The sequence below is a fragment of the Oncorhynchus gorbuscha genome, unplaced genomic scaffold (genome assembly GCF_021184085.1).
Source record: "Oncorhynchus gorbuscha isolate QuinsamMale2020 ecotype Even-year unplaced genomic scaffold, OgorEven_v1.0 Un_scaffold_66:::fragment_2:::debris, whole genome shotgun sequence".
Lineage (NCBI taxonomy): Eukaryota > Metazoa > Chordata > Actinopteri > Salmoniformes > Salmonidae > Oncorhynchus > Oncorhynchus gorbuscha.
The window spans coordinates 1-21,391 of NW_025745480.1; the positions used below are offsets into that span (position 1 = coordinate 1).

The 21,391-nt window shown below is 39.8% G+C and overlaps 1 protein-coding gene across 2 annotated transcripts; it reads left to right on the plus strand.

Moving 5' to 3' along the window:
- The first annotated feature begins 14,859 nt into the window (after positions 1-14,859).
- Positions 14,860-20,324, plus strand: LOC124019073 (DNA damage-inducible transcript 3 protein-like). 2 transcript variants are annotated; one of them, XM_046334431.1, is made up of 4 exons: positions 14,860-15,014; positions 16,519-16,583; positions 17,156-17,363; positions 17,637-20,324. In XM_046334431.1, exons 3-4 carry the CDS (start codon positions 17,208-17,210, stop codon positions 18,375-18,377), a joined length of 897 nt encoding a protein of 298 aa, XP_046190387.1. In that variant the 5' UTR covers positions 14,860-15,014; positions 16,519-16,583; positions 17,156-17,207; the 3' UTR covers positions 18,378-20,324. The 2 variants fall into 2 exon arrangements, with proteins under 2 accessions (XP_046190387.1, XP_046190389.1); XM_046334433.1 differs by lacking the exon at positions 16,519-16,583 and having other exon boundaries at positions 14,890-15,014.
- Positions 20,325-21,391: the final 1,067 nt, after the last annotated feature.

The window sequence follows — 21,391 nt, forward strand, 5'->3', positions numbered from 1 at the left end:
TGTCAACAGCAAAGCACCATCGCACCACCTCCATGCTTCAGTGGGAACCACACATGCGGAGATCATCCGTTCACCTACTCTGCGTCTCACAAAGACACGGCGGTTGGAACCCAAAACTCTCAAATTAGGACAGATTTCCACCGGTCTAATGGCCATTGCTCGTGTTTCTTGGCCCAAGCAAGTCTCGTCTTTTTAGTAATGGTTTCTTTGCAGCAATTTGACCATGAAGGCCTGATTCACGCAGTCTCCTCTGAACAGTTGATGCTGAGAGGTGTCTGTTACTTGAACTCTGTGGATAATTTATTTGGGCTGCAATCTGAGGTGCACTTAACTCTAATGAACTTATCCTCTGCAGCAGAGGTAACTCTGGGTCTTCCTTTCCTGTGGCAGTCCTCACGAGAGCTAGTTTCATCATAGGGCTTTATAGTTTTTGTGACTGCACTTGAAGAAACTTTCAAAGTTCTTGACATTTTCCAGTTTGACCTTCATGTCTTAAAGTAATGATGCACTGTTGTTTCTCTTTGCTTATTTGAGCTGGTCTTGCCATAATATGGACTTGGTGTTTTAGGGCTATCTTCTGTATACCAACCCTACCTTGTCACAACTGACTGCTCAAACACATTAAGAAGGACATATTCAACAAATGAACCCTCAACAAGGTACACCTGTTAATTGAAATGCATTCCAGGTTACTACCCCACGTAGCCTGTTGAGAGAATGCCAAGTGTGCAAAGCTGTCATAAAGGCAAAGGGTCGCTGCTTTGAAGAATCTCTAATATAAAATATATTTTGTTTTGTTTCACACTTTTTTGGTTATTACATGATTCCATGTGTTATTTCATAGTTTGTCTTCACTAGTATTCTACAATGTAGAAAATAGTAAAAATAAAAACACTGGAATGAGTAGGTGTATCCAAAATTGACTGGTACTGTATATGAGTACAAAAATATAACCACAACATGTAAAGTGTTGGTCCCGGGTTTCATCAGCTGAAATAAGATCCCAGATTTAAAAAAGCGAGACGCTTTTGTCGTCCTTGTATTATCCTTGCAATATGTAACAAACTGCTTAAGAGGTGGTGGGGCAAGGTCATGAGTGATCATAAACAGCAGAGTGGTGTCGGCAAGGCATAATAATCTGTCCAAGCTCAGGTTGTATTGCTTAATGATATTGCAGTGGTAGGAGGGTAAAAAAAAAACAGACATTGAATATCCCTTGAGCATGGTGCATTTATTAATTACACTTTGGATGGTGTATCAATACACCCAGTCATTAAAGATACAGGCGCCTTTCCTAACTTAGCTGCCAGAGTGGAAGGAAACCGCTCAGGGATTTCACCATGAGGCCAATGGTGATTTTAAAACAGTTGGTTTAATGGCTGTGATAGGAGATAAGAGGATGGATCAACGGCATTGTAGTTACTCCACAATGCTAACAAATTACAGAGTGAAAAGAAGGAAATATTCCTTAACAGGCACCTGTTTGAAATAAGCCACTGCAAAAAAATGTGGCAATGAAGTAAACGTTTTGTCCTGAATACAAAGCGTTATGTTTGGGCCAAAACATCACTGAGTACCACACTTCATATTTTCAAGCATGGTGGTGGCTGCATCATGTTATGGATATGCTTGTCATTGGCAAGTACTAGGGAGTTTTGGGGATAAACAGAATATAGCTAAGTACAGGCAAAATCCTAGAGTAAAATGACCTAAAACACAAGGCCAAATATAAACAGGAGTTGCTTACCAAGACATCGAATGTTCTTGAGTGGCCCAGTTACAGTTTTGACTTAAATTGACTTAAATCTATGGCAAGACTTTGACAATTTAGAAATGATCAACAACTAACTTGACAGGGCTTTGTAACAACAATGTTTGAATATTTTCTGAAAGCACTATACTTTACCAATATTTACAATGACACCCCTGTTGTGCATGGCCATTCGGTTACTTAAAACGTCTTCAGTTTGATGGTGCCCAGATTATATCTGTTTACAATTTTGACACTCTACCAGCCCCAAAGACTTAAGTTAGTATTTGTATAATTCATACAATCTTAGTTAAAATCACTTGTTTTCATAATTAGGCTGCTTGGCTCATGGTCATTAACACTGTTACAATTGCCCCAAACCCTTGCAACCATGATAAAACCATATGCCTAGCAATAAACAAGTGCTAAATGTAAATGTTTAGCTAAAATAGTGATTAAGTTATGTTTGTTTGAATTCTTTGATGTTTATGCTCAGGACAGTAAGAACAATGCAGCCAGTGGAAAAAATGACTTTCACCCATAAAACATGCAAATAGTGAGATTTGGGTGAAAGCAGGGAGAGAATCTAAAAGGAAATGTGCTGAGTGAATTTATCACTCTAGCATGTTTCTGTTTGGTGAAATTGAAGGTGTTTCAATTGTCCCTTGTCGCTATTGCTACCGGTCTCCCCTACTGTACAGGCATTGACTCTGTTAACATATCCCCCTCACAGGTGCAGACAACCATGAAGGAGAATCTCCTGTCGGTAGAAGAGAACTTTGCTGCCCTGGACCAGAGGATGAAAAAGTTCAACAAATAAATCTGCTTAGTTTGAAAAACTGCTCTTGGTCGAGTTTGGAAAATGTCAGAGAGGGAGAGATTGGCGTCTTTTCTACTTCTCTCCTTGTCTGTCATCTATTCCTCTGCCTTTTTTTCTGGAAGCCGGAATGTTTGATCAAGTGGCTTATAATAAAAAATGGAGACCAAATGTTCTTGTCTATTCTCCCTTCCCAAGCTCTTTTCTTTCCCATTGAAACATGTTATATTTGGTATGCAATGCAATAAACCACCCTGTCACGTAGAGTAGGCCAGAAGGCTAAACTGGATAACCTAACCTCTATCAAAATAAAAAGATGGCGGAGCCGCAAAAGTTCTTCTGTGCAAAGGTGTTTATGTACAAGTGATTCCGGAACAAAAAACAACAGTACTGCCATCAACGTCTACCTTATGGGACAGCTTAAAAACAATGCTGCCCCATCCACAGCTCAATCCAAAAATGCCTCCATGACTGAAAGAGGCTCCTTTTGTAGGGCTAGCCCCTCCCCTCAGAACAATTAACCCTAATTAATTAATCAATTAACAATACAAACCAACATTTTCCATGAACTAAACATACTAAAGGATATACATTGCAACACTGTTTTAAACAATATCACAAAATAACATTTACATTACATCACTACTGACAATATCTTTCAATATGCATTAATGAGCCATTTGGGACAGGCACTATAAAGCCAACCCAATTCCCTTAGTTCGGGTCCTTTTCCAGCATACCCGGAAGCTACAGAGATGGAGAGAGAGGAACAGAACAAACAAACAATGCGCTCATCCACAACATTGATAAGTATAATAATTATTGTATCTCTCAAATATGAACATTGACAAGTGTGAAGTTAATTTGTGTGTCGACCCACATTGTTAACTTATCTTATAATGGCGCAGGGAGGAGTGATGAATATGTGTGTTCGTTAAAGAACCAAATGCTGCCCGCGGCCAGTGACGGACTTCTACGTCACACACCCACTATACAGAATCCCATTCAAATGTTTACTTTGGCTGAAATGCATTATTATTATGGAGTGGCTGCGGATCTGACCATTTGGGGATCTTTAGTCTTTAGTCCAAAGCTTCTGCACATGTGCGGATCACGTTCCTGCGCAGGTGTATATTCTCCACTTTACGCACAGAACAGGCTACTCAGGCAGATGATGCTACTTTTAATAGTCATATTAAAGCTCAATGTCTGCAAGATCACATAATGATCACAGTATTCTACATAACATAACCTAATATAATTGTCTAGTATAACATTACTGTAAAACAGAAACACTAGTTTCGTTCAATAGTGAACGATCATTCTTCAAGTTTTACAGGTGAAACATCCATGTGGCATAATTCTGCATTGTAACCATTTGATCTTGATCAGTTTCATGAGTATACGCATTTAGGTGTTCTTGAGTTATACAGTGTTTTGAAGTAGCCTGTTTTGAATTATGCACAGGGAATGAATTTTAGATCAGATGGTGTTAACTAGCCTGCCTGTGTATTTTGTCTAGTGGTGCGCGCGGTTGAGTTTTGGCCGTGAGAGAAATGCCATGGTGTTTTTGTTTTACAATAATGTTTTACTATGTTTTGGTTCTGTTATGTAGATTACTGTGAATATTATGTGACCTTGCAGACATTGGTCTAAACTTTACTAAACAAGCACCATTCGACCTGAGTAGCCTGTTCTCTACAAGTAAAGTAGAGAATACATGCGTAGATCGTTATATATTTTTTTTACAATGACGGCCAAACCCTAACGGCGCTGGGCCGTATGCCCAGAAGCTTCAGCTATTTTATTTTCTGACTAAAGATGGCTCCACAGACTCCAACTATATACACACACATCACTTAATATTCACGTTCCCTTCAAAGCTTGATTGCTTTTAGACTGAAATGATTCTCAATGAAAATGGCCTGAAGTAATGCTTGTAAGTACACTTGTGTACTTAATGTTTCATGCTCAGTTGCTTGTAACTATTATGACAGACAAACTAATTTTAATCTACTGTGTCATTGCTTACGATGGACTGTAATTGTACCTGACCCAGTCTGGTGATGGGATATCTGAATAAAACATGCTTTAACTACACTCAATTTTTGAGAGGGAGAGAAACTCGGCATATTCTACTTCATTATTACTTGCATTGCTTAAATGATGACTTATACCCTGAAAGACCCATTACAATTAAGTCCTCTGACTTGATGTTTTTGTGTAAAAATACAGAACATTGCTACTGTGCACAGACTGAGGTAATCTGATCCTACATCTGTGGTTACCTGCAACTTTTTACTGGAGTGCTCTAGTCTAGTTACAATCTGTTTGTAATGGTGTAAAGTGGCCAGCAGAGAGCAGCATAGACCCTTATAAAAAGCATCACTTGAGTTCATATAGTAGGGCACAGAGTTTGTCTTTGGAAAGGTTTCCACCTCTCATGCCGTTATTGCCAACTAGGCTACAGTGCAGCTCAAATACAGTGAAATTGAACTTTGGATCTTTTAGCAACCTTTCAAGTGTATTTACTAAAACCCTGATGTACACTAAACAAAAATATAAACACAACACGTGTTGGTCCCATGTATCATGAGCTGAAATAAAAGATTCCAGAAACCTTCCAGATGCACAAAAAACTTATTTCTCTCATTGTGTGTACAAATTTGTTTACATCCCTGTTAATCTGCATATCAAGCAGATTAAATAGCATAATCATTACACAGGTGCACCTTGTGCTGAGGGCAATAAAAGGCCAGTACAATGTGCAGTTTTGTCACAACACAATGCCACAGACGTCTCAAGTTTTGAGGGAGCGTGCAATTGGAATGCTTCAGAGAGGTTGGGTTAAATGCAGACACTTCAGTTGAATGCATTCAGTTGTACAACTGACTAGGTATCCCCCTTTCCCTGATTGCAGGAATGTCCACCAGAGCTGTTTCCAGATAATTGTATGTTAATTTCTTTAACATAACCCCCTACAACGTCATTGTAGAGAATTTGGCAGTACATCCAACCGGCCTCACAACTGCAGACCACGTTGAATCACGCCAGTCCAGGACATCAACATCCGGTTTCTTCACCTGCAGAATCGTCGGAGAAAGGACAGCTGATGAAACTAGGCTTGCACAACCAAAGAATTTCAACACAAACGGTCAGAAACCATCTCAGGGAAGCTCATATGCGTGCTTGTCGTCCTCACCAGGGCTTTGTAGTTTGATGTCGTAACTGACTTCAGTAGGCAAATGCTCACGTTCGATGGACACTGGCACGCTGTAGAAGTGTGCTCTTCAAGGATGAATCCCGGTTACAACTGTATCAGGCAGATGGCAGACTGTGTATGGCATCATGAGGGCGAGCGGTTTGCTGTTGTGAACAGAGTGCCCCCATGGTGGCGGTGGGGTTATGGTATGGGCAAGCATAAGCTACAAACAATGAACACAATTAGATTTTATCAATGGCAATTTGAATGCAGAGATCCCATGATGAGATCCTACCATATTGTCCATGGCATCCTCGGCACTCGTCAGTGCTTTGTTCCTCCTCCTACTTCTCCTGGCTCCTGTGCGTGTTGCACAGGATCCAGGTATCCCCCGCCCACTCACCTGCTTTCGAGTTCGCTTGGGGACTTGTTACCAAATTCAAAGTTTCAAGTTCCTATTATTCCTTGGGAGTTTTACCTTCAGGCGTGCTCGGGCGCTGAGAAGTGAACTTTGGAAAATCCTTTCCACTGACAATGCACCTGAAGAGGCACTCTGCAATTCTGTTCTCTGTGCAGTTTCAAGGACCTGAGCTCCCTCTTCTTTTTTCTTTATTATAGGCTATAGTAAGCCAAACAATTGATATGTGTGTGTGTATAAGGTTATGAGTGTGTGGGGAGAGCACAGCAGAATGATGCCGCCATCAAAAAAACTCCAAGAGGAGATGGAACACACAGCACCCATTACTGTGTCTTTATCCCCTCTATATTGACTGACCAGATGATCCAAGCTTATCATACCAACCCCATCAGTGGCCATCTTGGAGTCTTCAAGACCTACCGAAGATTACAGGAGGTGGTGTACTGACCAGGCATGTGGATCAATACTAAAAGGTTTGTACAGCAGTGTGAAGTCTACCAGTGTGAAGTCTACCAGGAATACAAACCAGACATGGGCAGACCTGCCAAACCAGATTCTCTCTGACCGAGGTCCGCAGTTCATCTCAGGAATCTACAATGAGCTCTGTACCTGCAGGGGTGTAGTTGCCAAGCTGTCCATGGCCTACCATCCTCAGACCAACCTGACCGAGAGGTTAAATTGCATCCTTGAAGGGGATGATTGCTTCATTCGTGGGGGGATCAGCACACAAGGTGGGATCAGTATCTTCCTGAGTTTTGCTTTGCACTGAACTCTGTGGTCCAGGAGACTTCTGGGGTCACTCCCGCCGAACTCCACCTGGGAAGACCACTAAAAGGTTCTGATGGACAGAGTCTTGCAGAGTTATAACGTTTCACCTGACAACCCAGCATTTTATGCAGTCCAACACCACCACACCTTGCTAGCCAGAGTGGAGGCCAGCAGAATCAAAGCCAAACAACGGCAGCTCAGAAACTAAAACAAACATAGACTAGACGTGTGTTTCCCACCCCAGTCTCATATGTGTCCATTCTCATCATCTGTCAAAGGTGTGCAAACAGTTCACTGCCAAGCTAGCTTCGAGATGGAAAGGTCCTTATCATATGGTGCAGCAGTTGGGGCTGGCAAACTACAGTGGTTGCTCTACTAAAAGTTTTGTGATTATGCTATGGGACTTTATGTGGTTTAGTACAGTACCCTGCATCACCACTTCATTGCTCCAGAACACCGCAAAGGGGAGTTAGAACACTGATTATACGTTTGGGTCCTACTGTCTCTAACTGACAATGAATGGGTGACATAAACGTAAATAGAAACTGATAAGTGTGCACGACTTCAGTATTACTTACTAAAACTGTTACACTAAGATGTTTATTATTTTATTTTGTTACGATTATTTAGCTCTTACTGTAGTACTGTAGACCAGTTATGTTGTACAACGCCTGAGTGGCGCAACGGTCTAAGACACTGCATAGCATTGCAAGCTGTGTTGCTACAGATGCTGGTTCAATACATGTGCTGGCCTCGAATGAGAGACCCATGAGATGACTGTAGGTGTTTGGTTTCTCTCCCTCTAAAAACAGAAATAAATCATCCTAAATAACAAACTTGCTTTATTTACAAATTAGTAACAATGTCTCACCCCATGTTCAAGTATGGCCTTTTTCTCGCTCCTTTTATTATTATTAATTTAGAATTATATGAAAGCCAATTGGATATTCTCACAGATATATTATTAACCCTGTTATTAGCAGGACAATAAATGTTGTTCATGGCTCCCGAGTGGCGCACAATGGGATTACCTTGCAGTTCTCCAGCTGTATCAACAAAGCGTGCAATGTTCAAGGCACGAGGGCAGGGGGCACGGGATGGGCCGCAGAGCCACTCACAGAAGACCGACCTAAGCCATGGGGAAGGGAGGAGGGGGGGTGAACCCCCGCCACACTGGATAGCACAGAGCAACACTTTAAGGTGCATTGCACTAATAATGGAGCTGAATAGGGAAACGTTCCCGCTGTTTTTAGTGCCAGTCTGCACGTTCAAACTAAGACAATTGAACTAATAATGGCATCTTTATGCTTTCATAATTAAATCATTATAAAAATACTCTTTCAAAATGTCAACGTTTATTTAGTTATGGATCCATAACGAATTACTATGGGAATAAATATAACTGAATTACAGAAATATCCTCCAATCCTCTATATGTAATTATTGGCGGAGAGTCATGTCATATTTTTCGATATACTGTAGGCCTACCGTAGGCGCCATGAGTCTCACTAGTGTTGAGTAATGTACTGTAAAAAGGGGTCTAGGTCTTATTTAAAGAGCATACTGAAGTTAGAAGCAATAGGAGTTGAAGTAATAGCCTACAACGTTTAGCACTGCTCTGAGACAAGCATGGGGACTGGTCTTGATAAATTAATGAGATTTTTATTTTGACTGAATCTCCGTTTGGGTATTGGTTAGACAACAATTAGGGTGTAGAAATGTTATGCTCTTAGTGTAACCTTTATATAACTAGGCAAATCTCTTGGAACTACCCATCCCGGATCCGGGAGAATTGTCAGCAACTACACTAATTAGCATAGTGCATTGGTCAAATAATCTTACTAGAAAATATTCATGTTCATGAAATCACAAGTGAAATATAGTGAAACACAGCTTAGCCTTTTGTAATCACCCTGTCATCTCAGATTTTGAAATTATGCTTTACAGAGATAGCAAGACAAGCGTTTGTGTAAGTTTATCGATAGCCTAGCATAGCATTATGTCCAGCTAGCAGCAGGAAGCTTGGTCACGAAAATCAGAAAAGCAATCAAATTAACCGTTTACCTTTGATGATCTTCGGCTGTTTTCACTGACGAGGCTCCCAGTTAGACAGCAAATGTTACTTTTGTTCCATAAAGATTACTTATATACCCAAAATACCTCCGTTTGTTTGTCACGTTATGTTCAGAAATCCACTGGAAATAGTGGTCACGACAACGCCGAAAAAAAATCCAAATTATATCCATAATATCGACAGAAACATGGCAAACGTTTTTTATAATCGATAATATATCAACCGGGACAGTTGGCTTTTCAGTAGAACCGGGAGGAAAAATGGCTACCTTTTACACAAGAATCACTCTGATAGCCATCAGCTGGCCACTTACGCAATGTGTTCGTTTACGCTCATTCTTCAACATTAAGGCGTGAAACTACGTCTAAAGGCTGTAGACACCCTAGGGAAGACGTAGAAATCTGGTTGATATCCCTTTCAATGGGCAATAGGGATGCATAGAAAGACAGGGGTTTCAAAATAAGGGTCACTTCCTGATTGGATTTTTCTCAGGATTTCACCTGCAATATCAGTTCTGTTATACTCACAGACAATATTTTTATAGTTTTGGAAACTTTAGAGTGTTTTCTATCCTAAGCTGTCAATTATATGCATATTCTAGCATCTGGTCCTGAGAAATAGGCAGTTTACTTTGGGAACGTTATTTTTCCAAAAATAAAAATAGTGCCCCCAAGTTTCAAGAGGTTTTAAAGAACAAATTCTTATTTACAAGGACAGTCTACTCCTTCCTCCCTGTGGGGAATTGAACACCGGTCTCCTGCGTGCCCGCACGACACAGGGATTCTTCAGCTAAATAGCCCAGTACTGTAAGCCTATCAAATGCTTCTCAAAGATGCCCTCTGGTGGTCGAACTAGGATTAATGGCACCAGTGGTTCACACTTAAATAACGTGCCATAGAATTATGCGGCACCATGCAAGCTGCGACGCAGTATGCTGCAACTTTTAAAGGACGAACCACTCACACTGTTTGGAGGACACGGGGAAGATGATCATTGAAGCCTGGATGCAACAGCTAAGACCATCTGTCTTTATCCCTTTCTTCAGTACTTTACACTGAAATAATTTCTCTTTGTGCTGCGCTCCCTTTTACGTTCAGTGCCTTTGGTATACTAATAATGCACTGTAGGTCCGTTTGACATTTTAGTTAAAGGGAGGTTGTCTGAGAGTTTATTATTGTTTTAACTGTATTGATTTTGTGTGGGACTATTGACATTTGGCCAAGAATATATATATTTTTTTAACATTTTAAGGCCTTCTTTGTTTTGTCTATGAACACACTCATACACACCCCACTCACTCCTCCACTGGGAGGTAATACACAATATTGCAAATTCTCTAAGGTTTATGACTGGGTTCTTTCTTGTGAATTGTTTCCATGAAGTCGCCATTAAATTGCTCTGCCATTATTCTTGTATGAGGTATTATTGGATGGGTTGCCTCTGTGCTGTGACGTGTTTTATATGGTGTGTCTTAGCCAGTGGAGAGAAAGGATATCTGGTAAACAGGCTACACAGTAGGCAGTCTCTTCTGCTGATGTGTTTGTGTCTGGTAGCAGTACTATCCTACAGTATCTATCCTACTATTTTATTTTCGGCAGGGTTAATACCTGCCTGGCACCCGAACAATTTTTTTTTTTTTTATCTTTACCCCTCTCGAACAATGCTGCTACAAGTTGAGATAGTAAGTGCTTTTGCAAAAGTCCGATGGCATCCATACAACAGTGTCATTATACTTAGACAGTGGTGTAAAGTACAGAAGTAAAAAATAATTTAAAGTACTACTTAAATCGTTTTTTGGAGTATCTGTACTTGACTATTTATATTTTGGACAACTTGTACTTTTACTCCACTACATTCCTAAAGAAAATAATGTACTTTTTACATTTTCCCTGACACCCAAAAAGTACTCGCTACATTTTCAACGTTTAGCAGGTCAGGAAACTGGTCCAATTCACACACTTATCGTGAGAATATCCCTGGTCATCCCTACTGCATATGACATAAATACAAATAATGAAAACAAAATTGTGCTGTCTGGTTTGCTTATTATAAGGAATTTGAAATGACTTATACTTTTACTAATTAAGTATATTTTAGCAATTACATTTACTTTTGATACTTCCGTATATTTAAAACCAAATACTTTTAGACTTTTACTCAAGTAGTATTTTACTGGGTGACTTTAATTTTTACTTGAGTCATTTTCCATTAAACATAACTTTACTTTTACTCAAGTATGATAATTGGGTACTTTTTTCCACGACTGTACTTAGACCTACCTCATACAAAATGACAACAGTCAGAGAGAGTCAGTGCAAGGTCTAGTCAAAGTCACAAGACAATAAAATGTTGGTCACAAAAAAAGACACTCAAAAGGAAAAAATAAATAAACATTAATATCACCTGTCATATCAATGTATTTTCTTTATAGATCATTTATTAACAAAATGGTAAACATGTGTGATACTTTGTTTGACGCAACTCCTCTTGGTAATACGTTTATGACACATTAACCTAACGTAGCAGGTGTAAAAGAAATGCCTGAAACGAAGAAGAAAAAAACAGTTGCGGGAGGTTCTCTTCTGCACTGTTCAACCAATGCAATAAATGTGGTTTAGGAGTTAAGATTGAGTGTTGCGTACCACAGTATCGTGTGCCACAGAGTGGTAATACCCGTATACCCTAATGGTCAAACAAGAAAATGGTTCCAAAATGGTTCCAAGTTTTTCCACCATCCATTTTTCCCATAAGGGATTTCAAAAACCCTTATAATAAGGGCTGTGTTTCGCGTAGGCTTACCCTTGCGTGACATTTTGATAACCATGTAAATCTCTTTAGGACAATGGGACTTTCATCAATATATTCGCCTGTATTAAACCCCAAAAATGAAATGCTAATTAGCTGCTAATTTGGTTGTCATAAAAAATTACATGTTAAAGGTTAAAATCTCTGGATTATTAACTAATGTTAGCTACATTTAGAAATTCCTAAAATGGCTACATTTCTTTCAATTGACAATTCTGTTAACTGTCTTGTGCAAGTTTTAAATTGACTCAATGCCTGTTAGCAAAGGTGTCAGCTAGAGATGACGTGCAGGAGCTTGCAGGGATTTGTAGTATAGCATTTTCGAATCTGAGAGTATATACAGCTGAATATACTGATAAGTCACCTTGTCCAAGAGAAATTTACATGCTTAAAACTTCACGCCGGGGTGAGCCTACATGAAACACAGCCCTTATTTTAAGTGTTTCTAAAATACCCTATGGAAAAATGTACGGTGGAAAACCTATTGGCACCATTTCTGTTTGACCGCTAGGTTTTATGGGTATTATGACATCTCCACTGTGGGGCTCTATAGGTGTCTCCCCATTCTTATGTTTGTGTACTAGTCGGAAATAGGAAACTCTGAAATGTCTGACTTGCTAAATTGTTGTAGTTATACACGTGCTGCGTTTAACCAGTTAGCAAGTCGGACATTTCAGTTTCCTAGTTCCGACTAGCACTTGAACGTGGCATTATTACACCTCAGTGGTGTCACCTTGTTAATGGTTAGAGCTTTGGGCCAGTAACCGGAAGGTTGCTGGATCGAATCCCCGAGCTGACAAGTTAAAAATCTGTTATTCTGCCTCTGAGCAAGGCAGTTAACCCACTGTTCCCCGGGCGCGGAAGACGTAGATGTCGATTAAGGCAGCCCCCCGCACCTCTGATTCAGAGGGATTGGGTTAAATGCGGAAGACACATTTCAGTTGAATGCATTCAGTTGGACAACTGACTAGGTATCGCACTTTTCCATTCCCCTGAAAACCTTTCGGCCACTGAGGTATAATAAGAAAGGACTAGGCAGAGGTTAATGACACTTTCATGTAGCTAAAGAAATCCTCTTAGAAAATAAACACACTAGGTGACAAAATACCAGATATTCAAATGAAAAAGCTCATAATGTTTATTAGTACAATTTTGTAGTTTATTCATTTCTCTAATGCCTCCCACCTTTTGATTCTCTTGTGAATAACATTTCCCAGTTTTGTTAAATTTTTCCTTTGTTTGTAAAGCACCCTTAGCAGGAATGTTAGTATTACTACATTATTATTGAATTGTTATTAGGCCTATGATTATGAGAATTACATATAGTATTTATTTTATAATTATCGAACTAACAATTTAGATAAATGAAGGGAATAACATTGTGGTGTAGTCTAAACTTGTGTTTTGCTTTTATAAACACTGTTGCCTCCCTGCACATTCCAACCTAGACGGTTCTAACAAAAACCCAGCCTGTGCCAACAGCCCTGTGTCCTTTATCCCACTAATGAATACAATACACACGACACGACGGGACTCAATAAACATTAGACAGAGAAAGTATTCCGCTCAACTACTCAGCAACAGCCCCTCAAGTCGTGACGTGGTAACCAAGGCTCCTCGCGCGCTTTAACCCTGCTCCTGGAGACAGCGCGTGGAGCTTTCTATTCGCTACTCACGCACGCGACGCGTCTCATCCCACTTGGCGCTGTTGCTAGGCTTGCTGTTGCTAGGCTGATAAACATGGATTTAAACAATTTATCTGTCCTTCGGAGTTTGAATATTTTTCGACGTGAAGTGTCCAAAGACGAAATGGCACATGAAATAGAATTAGAAGTGAGCGATTGTTTATTAGAATGAGTGTATTGGCTTTAAACGGTTAACCTTAATAAAATGTGTCTTATCTTTTATCTTGTACAGTTGTAGCCTGTTCACGATCATCCTCGAAACGATGCGGTAGAGGAGTTTTTGGGAACGCCCAATTTAGAAACTGGCTTTCGACATGTTGAATCGGAGCGTGGTGATGTTGCTTTGATAGCGCGCACAGGCACTCCAATAAATTACATTTCTGAAATGAATATCCGAATGACATGATGTTCATTTAGAATAAACGTGCAATAAAAGAAAAGAAAACAAACAATGAATTGTTATAGGCTGTCACTTATTGTAATAAATGGGCTATATTGCGTTGTTTCATTTGAGGAAAAAAAATATGTTGAAGTTCAATTGTTGCAGCAGGCTATACTAGCCTACTCTTGAGAAATAACACTATTTACACAGACAGGGCTACAGTTGGGGGATAGCAGTCGAACTTCAAAGCATTTCACATAACATGACACACACACAGACTTGATTAAAGGCCTACTGTACAATGTGGCCCTCACGCGCGTAAAGAAAACAATCGGTCCCCAAAAGTAAAGACACAATAGAGCTACCAGAGAATTGTGAGATCAAGCCTGTATCAAAAATGGAAAATAAAAACCACACAATTATTGGATTTACATAGAAAATAAGCCATTATTCCAAGCGGATTTGCTTTCTTTATTCTTTTCACTAGCCTATATAACTGAACAGAAATTACAAATAGCCTCTAGTGTAATATGTGTAAGAAAAACTTTGCTTCGACATTCTAAAATATTCTTGCATAAGTGTATTTTAAAAAAATTGTTAGAGCCAGAGAGAGACTTAAATAAAACATGTTCTGGTTCTCCCGGTCTTATCACTGACTAGAAATTTGTTGCCAAGCATTGCATCATTCCTTTCATGTGACTCCCATACGCCCCAAATTCGTCCTGGCCGTCTTATGACTGCATCACATCTTCAGGTCACATAAACTACGACGGAGACAACTAGCAAGGCATTTTAAAGCCCGCCTTCACTGTAGAAGATAATTACGCATTGGATGTCACCAAGCAAAAGATTTTAGCGCGTAGATTATGATTGGACCATCTGGATGTCAGTAATTACATCGTCAGCTAATGGTATGTTTGGTTGTGTAAAAAAAATCTCCACATTAAGTTCGGTTGGCTCACCTTATAAAAACACCACCGGGAGTTTCCAAAAATCACATTCACTATACTAAGCCGAACAATGGTTAACATGAGCTATCACCAATCTCAACTAAAATATATACATACTCCGAACCCAAGACAGTCAAGAAAGCGAAATAATAAAAGAAAAAGGGTAAGTGGATTTTATTTTATTGTCTACAGTTTTTAAGAGTTGTTGAATGCCTTCTACAAGAGTTCTAATTTTAATTTGGCAGCTGATCGTCGCTGGCTTTCCTTTAGAAATAAGAAAGTGCATGTTTTGGCAACTTTCCCCGTGTCTGTTATAGGAGAGCAGTTGCTCTAGTTCAATTATAATTGACAGTTGTTATATTTTTATTCAAGATTCTGGGAGCTTATTTATTCTGCTTATTTGACTTTGACCCCAAGTTGCGTTCTCTCTACCACGAGCTTTATCTCTCTACCAAAGTTTGATATCAGTGACAGCTGAGCTGTCAAACGCGTACATAAGGTTTTGCAAACTTTTGTTTCGGTTTTATTAACTTATGTAGACTACTGTTATCAAAGACAAAGTATTTGTTTGATAAATGTATAGGATGTCAAGTATTCAGATAGTATATAGGCTATGTGTTATATTAATAGCCAATTAAATAAAACAAACACTTATCTGCATTGACAAAGAAGAATAAGGTCGCACGTCTTGCTATTTTGAGTTCATTGAGTTTCCTGTAGAATAGAATAGAACAGCTTTGTGTTCCCATCCCAGTATTCTGTACCCATTGGAGGTGTCAGTTTTCACCCTTGCTTTTGTTTCACTCGTCCTGTACTTTGATTCCATGACGTAATGCCTTGGCTTGACTGGATGGATGGAGAGCGAGCTGAGACCACATCCGAAGAAAAAAAACATAGCCTACAGTTGCATAAATGTCACTTTTCTGAAATGTATTCGTCAACAATATTACATTCAAGAATAAATAGATTACTGATCATAAAAGTATTCGTCAAGAATTGGGCTGCATTTATTGATTGTGGCAGAGTTAAAGGTACATTAAATCCAGTTTATCTGACCACAATAACGACTTTCTTTGCTCGATGTCTGTTGTGGCCATGTATTTCCTGTGTTGAGCAAGTGGTTTCAAAGTACCGTTAACTATTCAATATTAAGGATAACTGTATTTTTAGACCAAATATTTTCTACTCGGAAAATTGGATTTCAATTATATATTTTCTTTTTCATGAGATAGTGTAAATCGAACTCAAGGAAGGATGTTTTGATAGAAATATAATTAATTGTGGACCTTGACAGACAGAGGGCGCCCTAGAACACCTACGGAGTCTTTGTTTATATGAGGCAAATCAATGACCTGATTTTGTTGTGATTTTGCCTAAAAAAAATATAATCAGAATACGTGAAGCCAGTACAGTAGTTTGTCAAATTTTTGCATTCGTTTTCTTTATAGAAAATAATTTGTATTGGCCTATTTCAACATTTTTATGAATGTATTGTCAGCAGGTTGTTTTATCAAGTTGACTGCATCAGCTTTAATTTGAGGAGAAATCTCTATGGCTGCTGTTATACAATATGTTCCTTTAAGCAAATTCTAACATCTCATCACACTGTATTATGTATTTGTTACAATAATTGCCAATAATTAATGTCATGAATTCTTTCTTTCTAGACTTGTTGGGACAAATTATCACCAACAACCAATTGCCAGACTTGATTATAAGAGACTTTCAAAAGGTGATTTGCATTTCCCCATTAATTCTTTAGATTTCTGTGTTGTTTTTACTGAGTGTTGGATGTTTTGTCTATGGATGTCAAGTTTACCTAATCATATTTATATTATATCAATGCATTTATTTTCTAGATTTTAACTTGATAATGTTTGAAATTTAGTCATCACTACATCTCATGTTTTTGGCTATAGAATCCTATCATCAATTGATTCATGCAGTACAGCCATTTGTCCAAAGAGTGTCACTATTTTACAATTTCATGAAAAGTGGATTTTTTTTCACTAAATTTAGAAATTATAATACCGGTACTTTGTTCGATTGTATATTTTTCTTCAACAATTGATAATTACAAACAACATGCTAACGTAGCCAGTTCTATTGCACAGCTCTTTCACATACAGCTTTCTTGGTAATATGTCGATCCCGATGTCTAGCCTACTGTATAGAAACCCCATAACGGTTCATACTAAAGATGCTATATTAAATAATTATTTCATCATTCTAAAACCAAACTCTCCTGTCTCGACATTATTTTAAAACCGGCTGCTCCTTTCTCCACCACCATTCCTGGTCCAGTGTGTACCAGCGTGTGGCTGTGAAAGACTATCTGTGCGACTGAGTGACAGAGATGACTACCGAGTGGCTTCACCTGCCCCCTCCGTACCCCCCTGGTGTGGGGCCGCTGTGTGGTGCAGAGTTGGAGGCGTGGTATGAGGACCTGCAGGATATACTGGGATCAGACACGGGTGGGGCCAAGCTGACTCGCGCCCCTCCCTGCTCAGAGGTCAGTTGGGATTATAATTAGATTTTTTTAATATATTGATTGATTTATGAACAAAGTGATCGATTGTGTTTTGTTTTTCTCTCGGTTGTTGGTTATCCAACATTTTTGTTTCATCTTCTCTTCATCGTCTTCTCTTCTTCATGATGCAACTCTTTCAAGAGCGCTGATGTAAGAAGGGTCTTTGACATAACCACTCCTCTATTTTTTTCTTCTCTTCTTTCTTTCACTCTTCCTTCCCTCTCTTCTTTCTCCTCTCTATATCTCTCTTCATAGAAAGAGACAGAGTTCCTGGATGTCCTGGAGAGCTGTTCCCTGACATGGCTGACGGACGGGGTGGGGGTTGGTGTTGGAGGGCAGGCATGGGGCGGAGGAGAGGGTGTCCAGAGGGTCACAATTCCGGAGGAGCCTCCTACCCATCCACCCCCCTCCTCCACCGCCTTGTGTCTGAATCCAGCTGAGGAGAGGACGGAGAGGCCTAGGGACAGAGAGGGAGGGAGAGATGGAGAGGGAGGTTCGGGAGGAGGGGACCTGTTACCCCCAGAGTTCTTTGAGCTGCTGAGTGAGGGAGGGTTGGGAATGGTGGACAGTAGCTACCATCATCATCATTCCAACAATGTCCAACAGCCTGCGTCTCCCTCCACTAGCGAGGAGGATGAACACCCATGTGTCCCTGACTCACCCTCCTGCTCCTCCTCCGCCGCCTCTCCTTCCCCCTCTCTCAACTGCTCTCCTCCTTCCTCTCCTGTCTCCTCTCTTACTAGCACCGCTTTCTCATTGTCTCGGCTGGGCAAACGCAAGAGAGGCAACTCTCTGTCCTTCCCTTCCACCGGTTCGCGCTCATCTTCCTCTTCTGCGAAGAAGAGCAGGAGAGAGAGGGAGCAGGAGAACGAGAGGAAGGTGCAGGAGCTGACGGACCAGAACGAGAGGTTAAAAGCGGAGATAGACAGACTGGGAGAGGAGGTGCAGAGGACACGCAGAGCCCTGATAGAGAGACTAGTTAACACCAAGAAGTGAAGGAAGAAAAGCAAGGAGGAGAGGTAGCAGGATGACAGAAGTAACACAAGGCAGAATATAAACATTTGGAATAGCAGGTTCGCGGTGAAGGGTGAACATTGGGGTGACTATAAAATGCATTTCTAGATGATGGTTAGAAAGAAACCAAAAGATACGTACGTGTTTCGAGAAGAAACTTAAATTATAAGTTTCTTCAACACTGTATGAGAGAGAGAGAAAGAAGGAAAGTTAGAAAGAAAGATGAAAGAGCAAGTCAAAGGAAAACCATGGAGAGGAGGAACTGCAGCATTGCGGCAAATGTAGAGAGAGAGATAGACAGCATGTAAGGGAAATGGAGGAAACGGTGTAAATGGCAGGTGGATCATGCAATACCTCTGAGACGTTAGTGTACTGTATTTATGTAGGACTGGATTTTAGGAAGCACATTTGAACTATATGGGTAGCAATTAGTGCCCATCACAAGCATTGTACAATTGTGTAGCTCATTCAGTCTACAGAAGTGCTCAGTTTGAAAGTACTGTAAGGATTAGTTAGTCAATGAATTGATTGAGGGCATCGATTCCAAAATTAAGAAATTGATCGGAAGCATCAACAGTTAACGCCCATCGCAAGCAATTGCATGGGACTTGTTCATTAGGAATCAAATGGAAAGAGAAGGTGGGTCTACCTGGACGCATCCAATAAGAAACGCTGATAGAGGTTTTCTGTTGCAAAACTTTTTTGCCATGATGAGCTCGATCCTGATTATGGCGTTTTTCGCTAATCCAACATAGTGAAGTGTTCAGTATGAAGTATGGGATGATGAGTTAGATTCAATTGAGTGATTGAGGGCACCAGCATCGTTTCCAAAATGAAGGAATTGGTTGGAAGCTTCTATCTATGAAAGTTGTTAACCAACACCCATCAGAAGCATTCCATGGGTCATGTTCATTAGGCACCAAACGGAAGACCAACTTGGGCTTGTTCATCAACAAACACTCAATTACATTTTCTGTTACATGCCATAATGAATGAGACTAATTGGGCTTGGTTTAGATCATTCAGCCCAACTAAGGGATTTGTATGAACTAGGGATGAGTTTGATTATTGGATTAATTGATCAAGGGCGTTGGCATTGACTCCAACATTATGGAATTGACTAATCACATAAAAGTGATTTTTACCATTGCTAGGAGTTTTATTGACTAATCTGCCAACGCAACCATCAATGAATTGATTCTGAAAGAAATAGTTGGGCTCATCCCTAGTATGACGGTAGAGTGTGGAACGGAAACGCGGAGAGTGCATTTCATTGTCACCCTATCCTTTATCTAGCCTGGTTAAATCAGACTGAATGCTTTGCCTACCATTGTTCCCCAATGAAACAACAATGAAACATAGCTAAATCAGTTTGGATCCCAGGCTATCCCTTATCTGACAACCTCTATAATATAAGATTAATCCTAAAGGCTGAACAGAGGCCAGCAGAGATAATATTTCTTGCATAGTTTGAGGAAATATGGAGCTCAGGAAAGTTTGTCAGTGCTCAGTGCAGTGTGAGTATGTGAGAATGATTGGTAGTTTTTCAATTTCTACTTTCGTATAACCCGCTGCAGCTTTAGTGTGTATAGATAGTTCTACACCTAGGACCCAGTTATTCTTCTTTCTACGCTGACCTTTTTCTATCAAATTGACTGAATTTGGAGGTAGTAATATTTACAATGTAGAGCTACCCTGATTCACCTATATATTTGATATAACCATGTATTATACCTAGTTATAGTGTAATATATACACCCTTTACTGTACCCATATTAATTTGTCATTTTATTATTAAAAAGCTGTATCGATTGGTAGTTTCCTCTAATTCAACCAACATCCATGTATTTTACTTCTGTTGTTACATGAAACATTATGTTGTATTTACTTTATTATATGCTCACATTTTCTAATAAATCCTTAAAACAATTTCAGTGTCTTAAATGCTTATTTGAATGTACTCCGGTCAGTTGACGAGAGAGAGAAAAGTGAGATGCGTCTATATTAGGGTCCAAACGAATGCTTAGAAAACAATTTTTTTCTGAATTCATTTTCCACGGTATTTGCAAAAAGTTACTTGTAGCCATGCTATTTATTTGATTGAATAAATGGGTAAGGGGGATATTAATATATTTTTTAAATAATATAACAATAGTATTATATTTTTAAACATCTACCCAAACCTGACATTGATCACACACGGACCTGTTCTGATTTCTGCATAGTGTCACTAGATTCTAGGACCTTAGCCTGGTGGAATCAGCACGATCGTTGCCTTCACCATTTTATTTCACTTCACGATGAATGTGGCACAGTAAAACAGAATGGTGAATGCCAGCAGCTATCAGGCTGGTTTCTACCAGGCTACTAGAACCTTCTACTTTGAGAACAGACATGTAGAACTATTCTGATGTCAGAATATGCTGTAACAGTTTTCAATATACCCGTCTTTGCTTACTGATCTGTCCTTAAAGCCAACACCTTTTCAATTCCCCCATTTTCCTCATAGCCCACATCACATTGTCTTTCATCCAGTCATAGACTTGTCTTACATAAATTATTCTCATATTTCTTGATCCTATTCTCCATTAAGGTAATTATTTAAATCTTTACTTCCCTCTACTCTTATTTTCCTGCTTCTGTCTGTCTTCATTCTCTCACTTCTTGTCTTTCGGAGGGGCAGGTTCAGGGTTCTTTCCCTCAGCCAAGGCTAACTGTGTCATGTTCTGACCTTAGTTCTGTGTCAGTGTTTGTGCCACACGGGACTGTTTCATTTGTGTCGTTGATTCACGTTTATTGTTTTGTACTTCAGTGTTCATTTTGATTAAACATTATGGACACTTACCACGCTGCGCATTGGTCCTCCGATCCTTCTCGCTACTCCTCCTCAGAAGAGGAGGACGAGATCCATTACAAACTGTTCCTTCAGTTCCAGTAGTTTGGTGATCTCTGCTCCGATCACAGCCTTCTCTGCCTTCTGGCCTTTTTAGGGTCCT

Excerpts from the sequence above, each read along its gene's own strand:
- LOC124019073 (XM_046334431.1), top strand. The coding sequence starts at position 17,208 with ATGACTACCGAGTGGCTTCACCTGCCCCCTCCGTACCCCCCTGGTGTG. Across the intron at positions 17,364-17,636 it reads GCGCCCCTCCCTGCTCAGAG|AAAGAGACAGAGTTCCTGGA; the intron begins GTCAGTTGGGAT and ends CTCTCTTCATAG.